Source organism: Dermacentor albipictus, chromosome 1 (genome assembly GCF_038994185.2).
Source record: "Dermacentor albipictus isolate Rhodes 1998 colony chromosome 1, USDA_Dalb.pri_finalv2, whole genome shotgun sequence".
NCBI lineage: Eukaryota > Metazoa > Arthropoda > Arachnida > Ixodida > Ixodidae > Dermacentor > Dermacentor albipictus.
Genome location: NC_091821.1, coordinates 105736894 through 105758465, shown reverse-complemented (window position 1 = coordinate 105758465; position 21572 = coordinate 105736894). Strand labels below are relative to the sequence as shown.

Here is a 21572-nt window from a genome sequence, read left to right as displayed (position 1 = left end):
AGAAAGATAAAAGGATGTAAAGGCAAATATGACGGGCGTATCGCTGGAGTATATAAAGAGGAATATTATCTTAAGAATTTAGTTTGAAGGTGAGAGAGGGACACTGACGGCTCGGTTACGCAAGCTTCTGCACCCGTTGCGACCATGGAAAGGGCTTCCCATATTCGCTCTTGTTACTTTATTCTTGCCTCTGAGTAGGACTTCCGTTCTGTCAAAAGATGGCGCGACCACATCTTGTGCAATGCGTAGCCAAGTTCCTAGTGCATTAACTAGGCTGACAGCATGCCTATGCTCCCTGAGCATCTGGTTTAAGCACCGATTTGTTTGTCCAACGTATAAGCGCGATTTCACGAGAGCGGTATATTGTAAACAACTCCCACTTCACACGCGGCAAATTTGTGTGCGTGTTTAATATTTTTCTTTCTGAAAATTGTTCTTCAATATTCTTTTTTTTTTCGACTAAAACTCAGTTGACAGTTTTCGCTTTACTTGTCGTGTGTTCCTCGTTTTCTACTAACTTCGTATATGTCATCGTGTCTGTCACAGCGCAACAAAACGATGATTCCAAAAATATCGCGAATACAGGTATTGGCAATAAGCGAAATGGCGTACTGTGAATGAGACCCATTAGTTACACCGGTGGTATAACCGTACATCTGTATAGTAGAGAGTCAGCATGAATGGATGCATGGATGGATGTATTTGTACATGGGTGCTATGAGCGTCCCCTTAAATGGAGCGATGGGTTGCACCACCAAGCCCTTTCTCTTATTTTGCCTCTTGCCTTACCTATCATTTCTTTATTTTTTTAAACAGATGACAAATTCCCCGCAATGCTTGAGCGAACAGTGCCATTTGTGCCAGAAACTTCTTTCGGGGCATGTCAATAGCAGACGTTGCAGTCCTGAAAAAAGTGCAGGGCATTTGCCGTACATTTGGTGCACTTGCCGTCGTTTTAAAATTATTTATTCCAGTTCTTAATGACTTTGTAAAGAGTACACATTACAAAGGCTGTCGCAGGCACAACTGTTTAAATATTTAACAAAAGATCGATGAGCGCGTTAGAGTTACTCAATGTAGAGTCGCTGCAACACTCAAGGCAGAAAGGGACGTTGCCCTCCACGTCATGAAGTGAGCTCGTCACGAGTGTGACATGTTGATGTATCTACCTTTTGCGGTAATTTTAGCGACGGCTTTTCTTAATGTTTTTTTTTCACACTCTTGGGATGTTGCTTTCCATAGGACAGTACCGTAATCGCCGAAGCTTGATCGCGTCTCTAATTTCTGGCCACATTTATGCATTCGCATTCTTTTTGCCAACTGTGATAATCGGGCTTCGTGCGACCATGCTGTAATGGCTGGTAAAAACAAGAATACAACCAGTATCACCTCAACTTCCCACTTACAAAGGAAACAATTACTACGACGTTTGATGACCAACGCAGGACAAAGAAGGTCGCGTAAGCGCGCGGCGCAATGAAAACTGTACCTCCGCTGTCACTATCTTCACGTTGATGCTTGAGATCGATGCTCAGTGGACGGATAAGCTTGCGTTGTAAAAATGCCACGGACACTTCCAACCCTTTGGACGATGAGGCCAGTACTATAAAAACCGTGTATGTACCTTTAACAGCGTCTAAATAAGACCTCCGACTCTTGAAATAATTTTAAATACGCGCTGTGACCCTTTTCTCGTATTTGCAATAACAACCTGTGCAACCGACATCAGAAGAAATGTGTTCATCCTTCGTTCTTGATTGCATTGTTGATAGGAGATATGAGCAAAATAAGCGCAATAAAAATGTGATCGCAACGCGATTAGCCTGCGATCTCTTGAAAGGGTCGACACGCACAAAATGGTGCTCTCCGCACAGGCGTAGAGAGAGGTGGCTGAAAGTATGAGTTTTATGCATATACATATATTATATTTGGCTTAGACTATACTGGACGATCGGTCGTTGTCCGTGCAGGTGCTACTTGAAACCGTCCCCATCGCTCTTCGGCCCACAAAGCTATGAGGGCACTTTTGTTTTTCTTTAGGGCCACTGACCTATGTTAACGCCTTTGACTCTCTCAGGCCCTTCGCGTGGGTGCGCGAGCTCACCGCGGCTTTCCTCCCCCTCCCCTCCCTCTGTCTATCTTTCTATTCCCTCTTTCCCGCCCCCAGAGTAGGGTAGCCAACCAGACGCATTTCTGGTTAACATCCCTGTCTTCTCTCTTTATTTCCTTCTCCTCCTCCTATCTTCGACCATAAATTGCGTTACGAATTTTTAGAGCGCAGCTCTTAGGCGCCCGTTTCCACGGCGAGCGTCGTCCCTCAGCGTCTTCGTAACCAAGCGAACGAGCACAGCAAAAGGGTGAAAGAGGCAACGCGGATGAAAGACGGCGATAGCAAAGCGAGCGCGAGGAGGAAAGCGAAGGAGGATGGTATGGTGAAAGCGTGAGAAGAGCGTTGTGCCACGCATAACATGCTTTGTGCAACGATGGTTACGAGATGGCCCCAGAGTAGCGCGCGTCGTCTGTACGGAAACAAAGTGATGTATGAGTGCAGGTGTGTCTGCGGCAGCAGCCGTGAATCGCGCCCACGCGTCGCGATTAGCGAGGAAGTGGCGCCACATTTCGCTCCGTTTGCAACGTGCTGCACGAGACAGAGTGTCCGCCTCTGCCACTGTATGGCGAAATTAAGAGACGTATATAGCTGCGCTCAAATTTTACATTAGGGAGTATCATAATCGTCGTTGAAATTTGTTGAATAACTTTAAATTCAATGTCATTGCGCGCGCCTTTATCTCGTAAGTACGCAATCAGTTTTGCGGATAGGAAGTGTCTTTTATGTTTGAAGCTATAAAATATCTGAATATAGATAAAACCAGGGTAGAAAGCGATGATCGCGCCATGCGTTCAGAACTTCTCCTCCGGAGTTTTGTCACCGTTTCGTGTGCCATCACCGAAATTCCCACCATTACCGGCGCTGGTCGCTTCACAGTAAGGCTGCTGCACGCTACATGCACCTGTATTGCTTAGGAATTCTGCAAGCTCTTTTAAATACTTGTAACGCCAGGACTGAAAGAACGAAACGGACGTATCTGAGTGGGTGAGGACTCACATTCAAGAATGCAGGCTTTCAGTATATTCACTGAGCCGTTGCGGTGATTCCTCTTGCTCTTGTCCTTCATAAAATCGTGTTGTTTTTAACCCGTCTGTCCATGGAAACGGCGAATCCATTCAAAAAGTCATGCTTCACAGGTGCCGCGCGCGAGTTGTCTGCTTTTCTGTGTATTGTTGAGAATGCACTCAGCTCAACCGTGTTTTGCGTAGTGTAAAAAGCGTGAGCAGTTTCAGTACATCCTTGTTCTACCTTTTCCTAGGCGTTGGCCGCCATACTTGGAGTTCTCCAGCAAAGCAAGCGCTCCGCGAGAACAGTGAAACTGGGCTAGAACTATAGGACTTATCGTTGTCTCGGCATCACCTCTTCGACGTCTACCAGTCGCGCAGAGAAAGAAGAAAAGAAATTCGACGCGCTGCTGCTATTCGCGGCGGCCTGCTGAAGGCGCAAACAATGACACACGCAACCGTTTTCAGGGAGACGGACTTATATCATCGCATAGTAGCGGCGTTGCACTGGGCTCGCGGCGAGAGCAGAGAAACTGACCGGCCCCGTCCCGAAAACAATACACGCGAAGGAAAGCAACAGCAGCAGCGCCGCCCATAACGAAAGCCGAGAAAAGAAAGGCTCTCGCTGCCGCCCCCGTGCCCATGGCAAGCTCACGGTCTTGGAAGCTGCCCGGCTCTTCCGCGGCCGGTTCACTCGGCGTGGCGGTTCCTTGTTCTTAGTGGAGTCAAAGCCCACTTGAAGGAAGTGTGTGGCGCCAGCAGCCGGCCCAGCGTGCCCGCCGCCGTACGGGTTCGGCGGCGGCCGACAGGCACGGCACTCGCCGGACTGCCGGACGGATGAGGCGCCGGGCCGACAGCTGCCTGCTGTAGCGACGCCGCGCGCGCGCTAATAACAACCGCGCGCGATGGTTTGCTCGTTCGCGGAGGTGGCGGTCACCGGCGCCGCACGGCCGCTGATGGAAGTAAACAGACGTTGCGTACGGTGCATCGTGGACGCGCCTCGCCTCCCACTGTTCGCAGTTCTACGCTGTCCGTGTTGTTAGACGAGTTCCTTCCTGTTACTGAAAGGCAAGCGTGCAAACACGGACACACGACGGGACGAAGAAGACAACGCAGACTAGCAGCTGAAGGGTCGCACAATGGGGGAAAAGGAGGAAGACACAAAACTTTAATGCGCATGCTCAAGGGAAGGCAGCGCCAACCCGGCAGTCATGAACACGTGCAGCCACTCGCGAAGGATAACTGTTTATAGGCATGACAATTCTTATTTATGAATAGCATAGGTTCGCTAAGCAGGCGGATGCTGTGTATAAGGAGTATTACGTAGCGTCTTCGGAGCCTATGTAAACGATTCTCTTTTTTTTTTTTTAGTTTCGTATACCAGGCCGATAACACCGCTTAGTCATTAAGTTGTCGACATAAGCAAATGAAAAACATGGAACGCCAAGCTACAAATATACGGCTAGCTACTATATATACACAATTGTTTTAAAGTTATTACAATTACAACCTTGTCGCCCATCGGAACTATACGGCCATTATTGAGTAACCAACGTATAACCCAGAAGATCGCTAGCTAAACATTTGTTTGTGTATGCTTTTTTGTCCAGCAACAATCTCCTTGAAGTATATATAGCAACACGACGAACGCGAGCGCATCTGCCTCCCTGTTTAACCTGTCGAACGTGAAAGAGCAATTACAGAAATGTGCTCTACTATAGGTTCACTTTTGTGGGGCACTTGCGCGACTGTACCATACCCGCTAATTTAACAAATTTTCACTACTGAAAGCGTAAACTTTTTTCTGTTGTTTATTTTAGTTTCCTTGAAAGCGCTATATCTTAATTATTTAACCATCATAGTTGAAGGAGAGGAAGTATACTAGATTTTTCAAAACATATTCTTAGTAAAGGAAACAAAAGGCGCGTTAGGTATATACAGCGAAACACCCTTAAATGTTTCCTTCAATCGCACCGGCTAAATATTCAGTGCTTCAATCAGTCAAAAAGCTGGGGGACCACTTCATACCGTACTAATTAAAAAACCTTCAGTTGCGTTTTTCAGTCCACGCTGGGTGTTGTACGGCCATGTGTTGGCCATAAGCGGGACAAAGAACGTCCATAACTACGTATACCACTGTGGAAAGGTTGGCGGCAAACTGTGCCAACATTTTATGCAGCTCGGTAGGGTTAAATGGGGTCCAACTAGAGACCTTAGAAGCATAACTCCACTGGTTCCTCCTACTAGCTTATATGAAACATGTAAACTCATTGTTCAAAAAATGAATACAATAAACAGAAGAAATGAAGAAGACACATTGGTACGCGCTAACACTAATGCATACAAGCACAAAAAACAAAGACAAAACTTCAAGAACGAACGCTCGAGTCACTGGATCAAATCGGCTCTTCTATTCTGAACACAAGATCGCAGTAATAAAAAAAGGCATTACACTGCGATGAAAGCTGTCCTTTAAATGCCACTATTATTATCTTATGTTTCGTCGAACAAATGAATCAAAGAACACCGCGTAACATAGGGGCACGCATAAAGATATGAGATAGCCTGCATGGTTGCCATTTTTTCCTTCTGGACTGCAAACTAATATTCGTGTTTTTTTTTTTTTTTTACTTTTTGGCATTTGTGCCAATAAGTAGTATGCGATATTCCCCAATGTTGAGTCGCAACGGAAAGGAGAAACGCTGCTTTTGGTCAGCGAGGACGCTTAAATCTATTTCGACGGACGCTATAGCGGACGAATCGTGATCCAAGATTGGCGGCGCCGCACGGTGACCGCAACAGTGACCCGCGCATCGCGCCGTTCTCGCGGCAAAGGGCGCCCGTTCACCTCAACTCCGCGGCCAATTCCGATGCAGCGCGTGCCTAGCCTTCCTCGTGACCCACGAAGACATTCGAACGAGGCAGGCTCGCATCGCGTAGAAGGCGCCCCCAGCATTTCATTCTCTTTTTCTGTGAGTCCTGAGGTCCCTCTATTATTATCTCGACCTTAACGACGTCGCTGTTGTTAAGAGCTGCGCTCCACGTCTGAGACCAGCTCCGTATTTATGGAGGTCAGCGGCGGCAGCGTTTCCCCGCCAAGTCTGCTGTTCGAGTCACATTTGCGCGCGCTGCGAGCTTTGTTCCTGTTTCCGCGAAGGGTATATGCTCCCTTTCGCTTTCGTTGGCCCTATCAAATGAGCGACATAGTCACGAACTCCCTCGAAGGCGATTTTCCTTTTTTTTTCCTGAACTTCCAAAAACAGAACCTTCTGAAGGCGCGAAATGGTACGGCATTATTACTACTATATTTAAAACAGCATTTCGTTATTTCTTTCACTCCTCACTGTTTAGCCTTGTCCATCCCTCATTACTTCCTTTCTCTCCTTGGCCGCCGCGTGACCGTTCAGGTATCCACCGACACGCGAAACACTTACACTGGTCTACAGCCTATATCCTCCTATTATGGCCATTGACAGACACACACACACACACACACACACACACACACACACACACATATATATATATATATATATATATATATATATATATATGACCAATCAACGTGAGCCTAGAAGGCCTATTTATTTATTTATTTATTTATTTATTTATTTATTTATTTATTTATTTATATCTTGGCGCACGAATAACGTGAGAGCACTGTTCGTAAGTGCTTTAGGCATTGTGGACAACTGAGAAGGAGAGGTTATTATTATTATTATTATTATTATTATTATTATTATTATTATTATTATTATTATTATTATTTGTTTTTAACACATATACACAATTAACAGGAAAGGGAAAGCGAGGAGCAGGCTGGCAACTGCCACCGGAAGGGGCACAACGCCTGCCTGCTCTTCAGAAGGGAGGTGCCAGCAACACAGAAATGGAAGATAGGAAGGAGGGGAGGAAAGAGGAAAGGAAGAGCAACAGGACAAATCTAAAGAATAAATTAGAACACAGTACATATCACAAACAGTAGGACCGGTCACTGAAGGTCACGCTACCACAGAATGTTGAATAGAATAGTTTCGACGCTACAAACGTGAGCCTAAGTTAGTTAACTCTAGAAAAGTAAGTAGAGCGCAATGAGCATGATCACATTTGGACGCACAACCACTGTGGTACAAACATTCGTCGAGTGTCATACACCGCAGGCCAAGGAGATGACATCAACGAGAAATACCCCACGTGGTGAAATTTTGCTCGCAGTGTCAGTAATGCTGCGCACAACGGGGCAATCAATCTCACTGCGTTGTAACCTGCTAGGAGCAGCGTGGGAGTCCGTAAAAATGGTGAACTTCAATGTAGTTAAGTCTTCTTGCACGTATTTCAGTGCAACATTAATAGCTGCTAGCTCCGCAGTTTTTCACGACGTTGGATGAGGTAATTGAAAGATACGCCTTACTTGAGTCGAAGGGCAGAAAAAAAAGCTGCAGAGGCACCTTGACCGTCGCTGTGTACAGATGCATATGTGAATACTTGAAGATAATCTGGAAACTTATCGAACATGTGAAACTGAGTCAATTGGAATATTGCCGAAACAGGCATATCAGACTTTTTGTGCATGTCAGGGATTGTGAGGTAAATTGGGAATACATGTTTCGTGATATCTTTTGGAGGCGGATGCGTAACTGAAGCAGCGTGTTCAGAAATGTCAGTGATATTCATAAATAATGCTGCCATTTTTCCCATGCGAGATAACAGGCGGTGAATGAGACGATCAAGTAGCGATTGACCATTCGATGCACGGTACAGACGCTCAATATGACATAGAGCTCTCTGGTCTGCTTGCAACCTCAGGGGTAACGATGCGCTTCAGTAAGTAGTGCAACAGATTGCGCCTCACAAGGTAACCCAAGCATTGATCGAGGGCCAACGCGATGATCTCGTTCCAGTTGGGCCATCAAACTAGGTGATACGTTCAGGACTGGTAACGCATACATCATGCCTGAGAGTACAGATGAGTGGTACACCTGGAGAGCCGTTGTTTGGTCGCAGCCTGCACCTCTTGTAGTCAAGGCGGCCAAATACTTAAGGAGGGAGTGCGATTTGCATCGTACAAATTTAACGGCAGGACGCAAAGAGATGCGATCATCCACAATTAACCTCAAATAACGGTGTTGTCGCATCCAGCTTATAGGCGTTTCTTCAAGGTACAGTCGCCTCATTGTTCGACGAGCTCGTTGTTTAGGGTGATTTGCTATTGCAGCCGACTTAGCAGGTGATATGTGCAGACCAACTTCACCCAAGTACTCCTAAGTCGCGTTTAGAGCTCTTTGCAAGCTTGCACGAAGCCGCGGACCAACGTGCGAAGGGCCGCTCATCCACAGAGCAATGTCGTCTGCGTAGGCAGCTATGCTCACAGGGAAGTCACTGTCATCCCGAGGCAAACGACTTAGAAGCGCGGCGAGTACGGTGTTAAACAAAACTGGCGATAGAACGCTGCCCTGTGGGACACCGCACTTCACATTTCGGTATTCACTAGTTACTCCTCCGACGCACACTTTCATCCGGCGCTCCGATAGAAAATTATGCACAAAGCGGAGCACACCACCCGAAATTCCCACGGTTGCAAGAGTGAAAATAATCGTCTTATGCGGAACTGAATCGAAAGCTTGCTGTATGTCTAGAAATAGCATGTAGGCGGAATGCTTGTTTCCTTTAGCAAATTCGAGCGCTGAGACAAAGTCTGAGATGCTGTCCAGAGCTGAACGCCGGCGACGAAAGCCACTCATGAAATCAGAGAAAAAATTCAGCAAAAGTCATAAGCCATACAGCAAGGTCGGTGTGTTCTTGGCAGTATGCCTGATTAGAAAATTACCAAGTTATAGCAGTGCTCTTTCAACGGCAAAGTGCTTCGTGAAATTTAAACTAAACGAAAACACTCGACAAACAGGTAACAAGCTGCAGTCCATGGCGTGGTGGGTGCGGCGTTGATCCGCATATATTTTAGTTTTTTTTTCCCCAGATCCACGAGACAAACAAACAAAAACTTTTTTTAAAGCAATAACTTCTGGCAGACAACTGCATAGCGAATGCTTCAAGTTCATAGCGCATACTTCGAAGAACTGCAGAGTGTAGTCCTTGTCTGGACGCCCCCGGAAACCTTTTCGAATAACACCTTTGAATCTAAGCGAATATTTGCAGATTTTAGTAAGTGTACTAGACAAATTCTCTGTAAGGCGCAATACAAAAACACTTGATCATGATAGCTCGCAGCAGTATGCCCCTGGCATCATTGGTCTACGATCGTATCCCACTTTCTTTTGAAAACCCGGTTCGATGTACCAGAAATGACGAACAGCATTTTTCAGAAATATGCAGCCCGCTCCTCATGTGGCAAAGACCGAATCCCAGTGGAGTAGCTGGCGTGCTGTTGCAGCGCCCTGACACTCAGGGAGATCAGAAGAACCCCCGTTCTCACGCTCCTGGCCAAGAGTGCTCGGCCAGCGGAGTTCTCTCGGCCAGGGAGGGCCACCTGACGGCTCGGAGTCAGCGCCCAATGCTGAGATACTGAGCGGGTGTTAGACAATTGACAATGTTATTGCGCACGATGTCAGCCTTCCTAATTGTGCCATTCCGTTAGATAGCCTAACTGTCTCCAGAGAGAGAGAGAGAAAGGCAAAGGAAAAACAGGCACGTTAACCAGAGATTATCTCCGGTTAACTACCCGTACTGGGGGAGGGGCAAAAGGAAGCGATAGGTGAGAGAGAGAGAAAAAGGATGAAAAAAAAACATGCACTCACACACACACATACACACGATAAGAACTGTTTCTGTGTGTACTGTCACGCAGTCTGCGAAGGCGTTCCTAGTGATAAGCAGTGTCACCATCCAATCCTGCGTCACGCAGTGTACAGCCACAATTTGTCACAAAGTCCCGTGCCTTTTAAGTAACGCAGTAGCGCCTTCATATCGGATCGCGCTGATGTTCCTGTAGGCCAGTTTACAAGGATGTTGTTTTCCGTTAATGGGTGCTTGTCCAGTTGGTCTAGGGTGGCGGAGAGGACTGCTCTTTGCGGGTTGAAACGAGGGCACTCACAAAGAAGGTGTGCGATTGTTTCATTGCACCTACAGAAGTCACAATGTGGGCTATTAGCCATTCCGATAAGAAAGGAGTACGCATTTGAAAATGCTACTCCAAGCTATAGACGGACTAGAAGGGTACAGTTACGTCGTGGAAGGTCGGGCGGAATGCGGAGCTGTAATTTAGGTTCCAGGGTATGAAGGCGTGCACTTGTGAATTCCGATGAATTCATTAGGCTAATGTTAATTCACACGCAAGTATGGAAAGTTTTTTCGTTGCGTCGGCTCTCGAAAGAGGAATGGAAACGCAGTTGACGCCGTCATGGGCAGATCGGGCAGCTGCGTCTGCTCGATCATTGCCATGTATGCCACAGTGACTAGGTAACCACTGATATATTATATCCTGTCCTTCGTCAACTATGTGATGGTGGACTTCTCTGACCTTTGCGATGAGCTGCTGATGTGATCCATGGCGCAGTGCTGAGAGTACACTTTGTAGGACTGCCTTGGAATCACAGAAGATTGACCATGCATGGGGAGGTTCCTGCTGAATGACATGAAGAGCCGCACGCAGGGCTACCACTTCAGCAGCTGTTGTTGATGATACATGTCCCGTTTTTTGCGGTATTTTGACTGATCTTGCTGGTATCACCACAGCGGCAGCTGTACTTATAGGTGTGGCCGAGCCATCGATGTAAACATGTGCGCGGCCACTGTGCTTCTCATGTAAAAGTCCTAATGTGGCCTGCTTCAGGGCAAGCGACGGCATGTTAGCTTTCTTCGTGATTCCTGGGATGGTGAGGCGCATTTCAGGTTTGTGCAGGCATCATAAAGGTAAGGATGGTCTTGCTGCAGGCACGTAGTTCAATGGCAACGAGGTACGATTGGCAACAATTATACGACTGAAAGATGTGTATGGCCTGCAGGTAAATCAGCAAGATGGTAAGAAGGTAGTCGGGCAACGTGCCAAATATGCGCCCTGAGAGCGTCGATGGCTATGTACGTTGATATTGGATGATATCGAGCTATGACAATCGCTGCCGCTGTAAGCGCACACTTCAGAAGACGGAGATACGTTCTTACAGGGCTTGAGCTTGTAGTCCCTGGAATACACGCAGGTTTGTTTTGCAGGTGTTGCAAAGCACAGGGAGGCTGTATCTTGCGAAACCGATGAAGGCGTTATAAAACTCCAACATTGACCGCACCGATGTGCCCCATTACTTTCCGCCGTGAAATTTGAGGAGATGTATTATTGTCACAAACCTCCTCTTTAGGTATAAAACGTGCGGGCTCCATCTCTCATCTCTCCCTTGCTTAATGCATCTTAAGCTTCGGCTCAGGACACTTGTTCTTAAGATTACTGCTATACTCGCCAAACCAGGTAGGCTTCTTCTTTTTAATACAGCGATATCTGTTATGGGCCCTTGGTTGTTTTGATATCTGCCGGTCTCGTCGCTGGAATCCCAAACAATTTTGCAAGAAGATTACAACGAAAGAAAATTTCTTATTGTGCCACAAGGGTTCGAACCTACAACCAACATATTGAAAGTCCATGGTCCTACCTCTCAGTCAGACTGTCGGTACTACAGCCGTGGAAAACACTGATACTGGAGAGGGCGATCGCGTCAGTATAGCTGGCATGATTGGCTAACGCCCGCTCAACGTATGTGTACTGCATAGAACTGGCATCTGTGCCTTCGTGTTCAATCACATCGCCTGCAGAGTTGGGGAGGTGATGCTAAATTAGGATTTCTACTTCTACATGTAACTACAACGATTGATCACGTCTGATTATCTTTATAAGTCTTGTTCTTCTAGCACTCGGCTTCTTCGCATGTTTGCTCGATGTCAGTAACGTCGTCTTATTTTTGCATCGACGCTGTTAAGGGCTAGTTCCCCCAGTGTCATGTCCGTGTGTCTACACAAAACTCGAGCCTTCTCCTCCGGCGTCCGCGTCAAACGCCGCCTGTGTTCGTGCCGTCGAGTACGCGCCGTGATTGACGTGGCCTGACTAGAATAAAACGTCATCACGTAGGTCGATCCCGAAGATCATGCAATACCGGGGCGACCCGCGGCGGAGGTGCAGTTCGCCTTTAAGGGGGCCACATACACAGCTTCCCTGGTCATCCTTCGTCACAGAGTAGAAAGACACCGAGTTCTTTTTTTTTCATTTCTTTTTCTTTATTTTTTAGGATAGCGCGTGAGCTAATAATTGGGTACCCGAAACATGAATTTGAGAAAAGCCGAACGAATCCAGCAGTAAGAAGCTAAAGGGTAGATTTAGTCGAACCATGGGCTAAATCAGGATAGGTACGCGGATGAAGAAAAATCCGAGTCTTTCCACTTCACCACCGGGAGGTGCAACTTCCACAAACGAAAACGACTGGAACATTTTTTTACTTTCTAAGGGCTACTGCGAACTACATCTCGGCAGATACTGCATCAATGCTTCGCGTTCCGGGCGGAAACATTTTTTTTCTTTCGTTCAATCACTCATATGCGGACGACACAAAGTGCCTTAATATTGAAATACGCCGCTTATGTGACGTGGCAACCCATTCAGCATTGTGTACAGGTTTATATAAAAGGTAAGCTCCAGTGCGGCGGGAATCGTGTGGCAAAATCACTTCCGGAGTCGGCGTAGCTGGCGAACACGAGAACGAGGGCACCAAGGAATGCCAACACCGCTTATCAGGAACGCGTGAAAGGCACGGTGCCGTGCTAGGCGGAACACGTGACCATGGCGTGTTCTAGCGGCCAGCTCCGTCGTGTTTACCTTAAACGGTTACCAAAATAGCGGCACCAGTTCGACATGTGCCCATCCGCTCCACTTCGCTAACTGAAAACGGAGCAACTGCAGCAGCTCAGAGCTGGACACTTCTCGCATGGAAACACCGCTCCGAGAGAGCGCTCGCAGAGAAAAACGACAACGAAGTAGGCTTCGAGCGGGCGCTCTCGACATCTCCGGCTCTCTCTGGCAGCGAAGGGCATTTCGTTCCACGCGGTCCGGAACGCTGTCTTTTAGGCCGGCCTCATTTCCTCTCCGTTCTGTCAGCGCGGACAGAATGTACGCGGGAGCGCCTTTGGTGGCGGTCGCTCGGACTCGCCGTGCTTCAGAAGCGTCCCGGATCGCTTGCTCTACGCTCACGCAGAGCCGCCGACCCTGCTGTGCTGCTATGCTCCCTGCAGCGCGTGCTCCCGGTGCAGCCTATCCGCTTGTGGAGAAAGGGACCTGCAGATGCAAATTACTTCGCTCCTGCCCGCTTTTTTTTCTTCTTCTTTTATTTGTCTATGTCGAAGTATTCTTGCGCACGTGAAATGAGACTACGGCGCTTAAGGGTGCATCTCCGAAGCGCAGAAAGGGCCTGTTGCGCTGTCTGGCCATTTCTTCGGTCGTTAGCCTTGCCTCACTATAGTTTATTGTGTGCAACCAAGGGGCCCTCCACTCCTTACACGTGATGTTGCCCATGATCAGCCCTGAAACAAAGGCTAATTTGTTGCTGTTTCGGTGGGTACATGCTTTGCCATTAGTCGCCTCTAGTTGTTTCCATAACTAATAAGAAAGTTGCGCACTAATACATGTAAATGTAGATGCACACGATCGCAAGAACTTGTTGGGATGCATGACGTGTTTCGGTAGTTTTGCTTGATCACATTTGGTGCAGACCGGTCGTGCATCTGGTTAACCTCTCTGTGAGCGTGTAAACGCCGTTAACAAACATCGACAAAAGAAATGACGACGCCTGTTAACCGTGTTTACACGCTCGCGATGCTCAACCAATTCGCCCAACTGGCGCTGTTAACCTCCCTCTGTCTCCTCTCTCTATCTTTGGTGCCACACACTTTGTCCTCGTCACGAGTCATTGGAAGGTAGAAGAGTAAGCTTGACATTCTTGCGAATCTTTCTTAGCATACTTCCCCTTGGTGCATCCGTCGCAATACACGTGGCCGCGTACACTGTCACACTCCTTACGTGCAACTATCACAAATGCCTCTAAGATATCGATAGGACTTGAAACGTGAAACGACTCAAGAGTGATTTTGTTTGTTTCGTTGGCCGAATGGGTGATTAAGTTCACTGATGGTTGCTCTTGAGAGATGGCGATCTTCCGTGACATAATTATTCGAACACGAAATGGCGCATATTCAAAATCAAAAAGAAGGGCCGACCCTCTCGCGCAGCCGTCTTTCTTGTCTTGCACAGCTGCTGAAAGCGAAGCTTCCCGGCGGCGCCGTCAGTGTTTAATTACAGGCCGAGGCAAAATGTTAAGAATGACGAATGACGACCCCTTTCGCAGTCGGACGCGCAACCCCTTGTCAACTTTAAGGAAGAGCGAGACGTCGGCCGACTGAGTAAGCACGCACAGATAGAAGATGATCAGCGCGCGCGGTGTTTGACAAGATGAAGAAAGGCCAGCCCCCCCGTCGTGGGGCCGGCGAGCAAAGTGCCTCGGCTGTTTGCTCCGCGGAGCGTTCCACTGACCGGAATCGCCGGGGCGCGATACCGAGCGCGCTCCCGTATAAATGACCCCCTTGCTGCGGCCGGAACCGGGGTGGAGGCGAGCGGCAGCGAAACCTGCAGCCGCAGGCGGCGTTCGGTTGCCCAACGCCAAAGGGACGCACACGCCCAACGTTCGCGCCGAATCCTCTCGGGGTCTCGGGGACGCGCCGTCCCCGTGCGGTCGGCCACACGGCGCTGCTGCGGCTCGCTGCCCTCCGCCGATGCCCGAATAATCGAACCACGCGAACACATGCCGCTGACAGGCGTCGCCACGTGAACTTACGGGAGTGAATAGGGTGTCTATAGAGCAGGAAAACGGGTGCTACCACGGTGGAAGCGACGTCGCCGCCAAAACGTGTCGAACGGGAGGTGATATTTCCTTCCAATGGACATTGGAATGGACATTGGAAGTCCATTGTCATTTCCTTCCCAATGGACTTTCTCTCTCTCTCTCTCTCTCTCTCTCTCTCTATATATATATATATATATATATATATATATATATATATATATATATATATATATATATATATATATATTGCAATCTCCAGAGAGTGTTTCGGGGCTGCTGTAATGATTGCCAAGGCACAGATAACTCTTCAAATCGAAGGACCCACGTCCTCCTCCTCTTTCTCCACTCTCGCTTCCGGCGTATTTTACTTGCAGGGACCCTTTGTACCGATAAATATATATTGATTTTGTTTAAAGTAAGGTTATGGTGGTACTATACTGAAACTGTTGCTCTCTTAAGAGAGATGTTGAATTATGAGATGTAGAGAGCGGGAAAGAGGAGCTTAAATTAAAGGCAAGGAAGGCTAATGAAAGAGTACGATAGCGATACGGTGGTGGAGGTGGTTGTGGGGATGAAAAACCTACGCTGAACGTACATTGCGCGCGAGATATTTCTGTGCAATGTGTGGATGCAGTGCGACGCAAGGTGAAGATCGCCGAGCTCAATTCAGGCTCCAATTTAAGCATAGTTCGGATGCGCAACAAATAGCTAGGCTTGGCACAGTGTCGTTCTATTTTCACGGGATGTGAATGACTCGTGATCCGTCCCAGTTTTTTTACAAAAGCTGTACTGGAATTCTTGTGAACTTATGGACTAGACTCTGCGTGTGATGTGATATGTTATGTTGTGCCTTCCTCCTTTCTTTTCCTGTCTTTATCTCATTCCTTCTCTCTTTTTGTTTTTCAAATAACCAACTTCCTAATTTAGTCTATTCAGCTCCTGAATACAAAGCAGTGATCAGAAAAGGTACGTTCTTGATACTGGTAATGCACCAAACGAATGGTGTAAACAGGACGGAGTGAAATATAAATAAACAAATAAATAAATAAATATTATTAATAACGATAATAATAATAATAATAATAATAATAATAATAATAATAATAATAATAATAATAATAATAATAATAATAAAAGCTTAAGAGCGAGCTAGCAAAACTGAACGGCATGTCCTAATTGCATGTGATTCATTGGTATTCCTATTTCTCGTCTTGTACAATGCCACCCTAAGGTAGTATAACTCCTCTCTGTAATTCGTTCGACGACTGCTTACCATATAAATGCCTTGGCATTTATAATATTAGAAAGTGGAAAAAATAATTGGTCAAATATGACCTGGCTGCTGATGCATTACTATGAGGTATTCGTGCAAGCATGCGTAAGAACCCTGCTGGGTAAGCGACCTACATACAGGAAGTAACGTGTATTCAATGTTTACATTCCATCAGCGTTTGCCTTGTTCTGCTGTTTAAGAACACTCGTGTTTTGTAATAACTAAAAGGACACATTCTTCCGATGCCTTTTTCAGACGTTGTATATTCAGGCTAAGACCAATGTTACTTGGCTCGGTATAAACGAGATAGTACGCTGGAGGACATAAAAAAAAAGAAAAATGTTCTGCTGCTGGCAATTTCCGTTCTTCTCGTACATAAATGGCGGGTTTAAGCAAATTTACCCTCATGTGAAGAAAATATGTTAGAAACAGAAGCAGTGAAAACAAAACGCAGAGCACTACAGAAATTATCTGGCATGGCCAGCTACCGGAAATTCATTTTTCCAGAAAAGTTTTGCTCAGTATAAGGTACTCTTCTTCCGCCGCATTGAAACGTGCAGGGTTAAATGGAGTGATTATACTACACTCGAAAGAAAGCAGCAAATAATACCCCAAAGCAGCATCTTGCTAATATGAAGAGCATACCTGTCATGCGTTCTCTAGTTTCAGAGGTGGGGACTGTAAGTTGTGACAACAAGATGAAGGGTAAAAGATGGGCACCTAAACGCTAGTGTTCACACAACTTTTCTCTTTCGCGTAAAAATAGGCAGCAATTTAATTCTGGTCACTAGCATAAATATTATCGACGTTCTTATAAGAGAGGCGATCACTTTCGGTAGCCAAGGTGCCGTGGGTGGAGAAGAGCTCGCATTCCAGCGCACGCGCCGCGACAATGTAGAAGAATCGTTGTCGACACTAACAGTCTCAAAAAAAGAAAAAAAAAGATGTGCTGTCAACAAGCCACCGGCAGATAAGGTGCAAAGTGGGTGAAAACAATCAGTATACATGTACAAGAGAATATGATTCACAAAGGCCGGCGCCCCATTAGAAGGAACGCATGTTCTGATAGTCGCCGCCTTCTATTCTCCCGTCCGGTTCCTGCCAACCTGCCCCTATTTACACATCAAAAGTACCCGCGCAAGCAGAGCGGCCAAGATTGCCGCGGACATGAAGGCGAGAATTCCTGCAAAGAAAGTGGCGGCTTTCCCCACGTGACCTCATTCAGTGATTTCCGGAACTTGTCATATGCGAACGAACTAAATTCTGGAAGCGAAAGGTTAAACTATACAGCAGAATAGCGTGAAATGAACAGCGTTAGATGGCAGAACCCTACTGCCCTACGGACACGCTAAGAGAGAGAGAGAGAGAGAAAGAGAAAAAGTCAGAAAACATCGGCTCCAGCTTCGTCGCGAATTGCTCTCGCAGAGGCTGTCAATCTCCACTCGCTTCTGTAGGCGCTGGCAGTTGTCTCCTGCCCGCGCAGCTTTCCTCGCGCAACGCACGCACCGTCCGATGACCGCGTCTGCGTGGCCGCGAGACTGCTTTTGCTTTATGCCATTTTTCCTCGTAGCGCCGGCCGCGCTCCGCGTCCGAATTGCTGCGCTCAGCTTCCGGATTTTCTAGCGGAGGCCGCCGCGCGCGCTGAGCGCGATCGCCCGGCTGCACGCAGCTCCGGTGTCTCTCCTCCTCGCGGCCCACGGCGCGGTGTCCACGATATCGTGCTTTCCGGCCGGCGTGTCGGAAGCTTCCTTCCTGGTACAAGGGAGACCGCGATCCCAATCAACGCCGTCTTTCACGGGCGTGTCTTACTGGGCACCGTTCCTTTTTAGCGCGAGCCGACAAGGCGAGTGTACTCTTCTCGCCGAGCTCTGGTATGCGCGCCTCCGTGTCGCTGTCGACGATGTCGACGAAGGTACTCTTGGTCGTGCTTCTATGTTATTGTTTCTTTATCTCCTTAACGGTGCTGTTCTCTTACTTCTTTTTTCTTTTATTACGATTATTTCAAATACTTTTCAAATGTGTGTTTGTGAGCGGAATGCACTCGCATTCCTGCATTTTGTGTCTCTCAATGCGCATCGCGCATGCATGGGTTAAAGCATGCAATAAAGCCAGTGCGATGGCACCTCAGTGAACGTTTAAGAGCTTAAGTCGGAAAAGATTCCTCCGCAGCCCTCCACAACGGTGTCAAGTGTAGCTTTAGGACTTAAGACCCAAGACTACCTACAATTTTTTTCAGAGTGCAAAAGAGCACAAGGGGCTGAAAAAGCGAATGCTCAACGAAGTATTCAAAACGAAACAAGTGCATTATGTTCTGAACTTAGCGAATGATATTAACGAAATCATCGTTGCAAAAAAACAAGAAAAAGAAAACTATCCTGGCTGCTCAAGTACTTTGAAGATTAACTTTGAACACACCAACAGAGGCAACCTCTGAGGAGATATGCAATGACGGTTATACATTCTATTAATTGTTTTCGTTTTTAAACACGCTGATCGCACCATACTATTTGCATTTAATTGACGGCAACCTGGGCTTAATGAACTGCAGTTCCGGAAAGTAGTAGCTTGAAGGGAAGGTAGTGCGGCGCTGGTTTGAAACGCCGGCTCGACGCACGGAACAATGGTAAAATACCGCCGTGCAGGAGCTTCGCACGTACAAATAGGCACGCGCAACTTTTAGTGGCCGCACTCAAAGCGAACAGCGAGGTATAGCGCAAAGCTGAGCCGTGAACAGCCTCTATCGCAACCTTCACAAAACAGACGTCTCTTTTGGAAGTGTTTAAGAGAACCATGGACACTCACAACGTCCGAAACACTACACGGCCCTGATTAAACACAATTACCCTACCGTCGCCCTATAGGATAAAAACAAGAAACAAACTACCGAGTGATAGAACCACTTTTCAGTCAGATTCTTTTTCATGTGGTCTATAGTTTAGATTTACTTACTTCAGTCGGTGGCCGACCACTATACAGCATATACTTAGCAGTTTTCTAGCGTTACTGTGGATAACAAGCTCTGTAAAAGCTTATCGCTATCTTTGTACACTGGAAAAAAAAAAGAATGACAACAACTGAGACATTACTATTGCAAGAACGCTGTGTTTAAGATACTATATGTGAAACTGTATTAATTGTTTCTTAAAAAAAAGACAACACTGCTCATACCCGACACTTTCTCGCCAGTTCTCAGTTTTTGGATCACCCATTGCTGAAATTGGAAGACCGGCAAACAGAAACTACGACACCTCCGGGTCCGTGTTCACAAAACTTCTCTCATGTAAGAACATTTCCACGTCAGCCGGTGTTCGGGTGCACGCCACTCATTAATTATAGCGATCAGTGTAGTAACGAGAAGCTCGCCTCGTATACCATGGTCATTTGCGGACGGCATTCAAGTTTTGTCACCAAGTATCTGCGAAAATGTAGTGAATTGTTATCAGCAGGCACTGCAGCGCTTCTATATACCGCGGAGATGTTTCCGGTAGTATTTGGTAACCATATTGGTGGCTAACGTGAAATGCGACTGGGATATATAACGCCAAGTAGTTCAGGCATAATCGTAATGGTACTCTCAGAAGAGAGAGTATAGAAGCCACTCTGTTTGGACATCTGCTCAATCCATTATTCACCGTCACCATAAATGCGCCTATTCGTAATCACACCAGCATGCAGAGCGACAAACTGAACGATAATATTGAGTAGCACAGTCTACCTATATAGAGAACGCACTCTAGAAACGGCATAAACTATTGGCCAAAACCACGTCAAGAAGACAAATGTGACAGTTGTGAGCAAGCACATGTAACTTCAACTATGCTTCAATTGGTCGAACATTTCTGAAAGCGCGTGAATTTGTATCCGCGGATCATCACTGTATAGCCACTGAATTAACTGATTGATGTTGTCATCGTAAAGAGTACGACAGCTCTGCGTGAACAGTATGCTACGAGACAAAAAGCAACATTTGAGTGCAGCTTCTGAATTAGAGGGACAATGTTTCTGAGCCAGTTCTTTGTACATGAATACACAAGTCACGTAAACTTGATTACCGGCCTTTGAACTCCCTTCTGCAAACTTCCGCCATCTGTGAAAGTGTTTTTGTCTTTCTTTTTTCCAAAGCACGTAATAACGTGCGAGAGCAGCGTGTTTCCTATGTTTCCGTACACACATATAAAAATAAATCACCTTATTTCGAAGGCAAACATACTTTTTGCCCGTTGTGTTAGCTATATGCGAAATCCTTGAACGTATGAACGAATTCATAAGGGAACCCAAACTACAGTGGCTTTACAATGAACGACGACTGTTTCACCTATTTGGATTTTTTCTGCGTTTTGACACCTTTATGAATAACATAATCTCGAATGCGTCTAGAATATATTCTAGGATGAACTGGAATATATTCTAGCTCGTATCAGGGGCAAAGGGCATCTGCCCCTGCGAGCCTTGTCTCAGCGCGCGCGCATCACCGTTCGCGGGTTTCGCACTCACGTCTGATGGCCCAGGACTTGAGCTGGCGCAGTCCGAGCATGACCTTGAAGTTGGCCGCCTGGCACTCGGGTGACATGCCGGCTTCGCCGCTGGCACGCAGCATTTGCGGCAAAAGCCGGCGCAGCTGGGTGTCCACCGTCGACTTGAGCATCGACTCCACCTTTGCCCACGACTGGCGCACGGCCTCGGCTGCGTCGGGCGTCGTCGTCGGCGGCTCGTCGGTGGTCGGCGGCAGCGTCGTCGTCTCATCCGGCGTCGTCTGCGCTACAGCCGCCTGCACCGCGAGTAGCAGCAGCGTCGTCTTCCACGGGCCGAGCCCCATGCTGCCAGAGGTGCGGATGCCGGCTGGACCTGTACTACTCCAGCACGCGCGGCGGTCGAGACGCTAGAGAGCTGCTGCTGGACGGATGGCGCCTCAACGTTCCGTAAGTCGGCGGCCGCTGCTCATGACCCGAAGATGCCGAGTGTAGACGAGCGACTGGCGCTGGCCACCCGTGGGGTCTCTGGAGCGTTGCCGGGCCCCGTGGAAAGGTGGTGCCAGTGGACCGGGCCAGGTGCACGTGCGCGCGGCAAGAAAGAAACGCTGACGTCGGCCAGCCAGCGTTGGCCGGCGCCAATGGCAGGCCCGTTTACGTGACCAAGGGAAAGGGGAGGGGGCCACCGCGGGGGGAAAGCACAATTCGGGGAGGAAAGCGGCGGCCGGCGCGGGAGTCGCGCGGCTCTGCACAGCACCCACACACGCCGAGGGAAGAAAACGCGCAAGAAACTCACGAGGGTGACCTAAATTAGGGGACCCTCGCTGTCGCGCCGAGGGCACAGAAGGAAACGTGGACAACAAGGCGGCCGACCGCGCGTGTGTGTGTGCG

The 21572-nt window shown here is 47.6% G+C and overlaps 1 protein-coding gene across 1 annotated transcript in view; it reads right to left on the bottom strand.

The window, feature by feature from the left end:
- LOC139055520 (nose resistant to fluoxetine protein 6-like) overlaps nucleotides 1-21302 on the bottom strand; it is a 94282-nt gene extending 72980 nt beyond the window's left edge. Inside the window, exon 1 of the mRNA XM_070533024.1 lies at nucleotides 20707-21302. Within this exon, the coding sequence (XP_070389125.1) occupies nucleotides 20707-21028 (322 nt within the window). The 5' untranslated portion in view covers nucleotides 21029-21302. The remainder of the gene's footprint in view (nucleotides 1-20706) is intronic.
- Nucleotides 21303-21572: the final 270 nt, after the last annotated feature.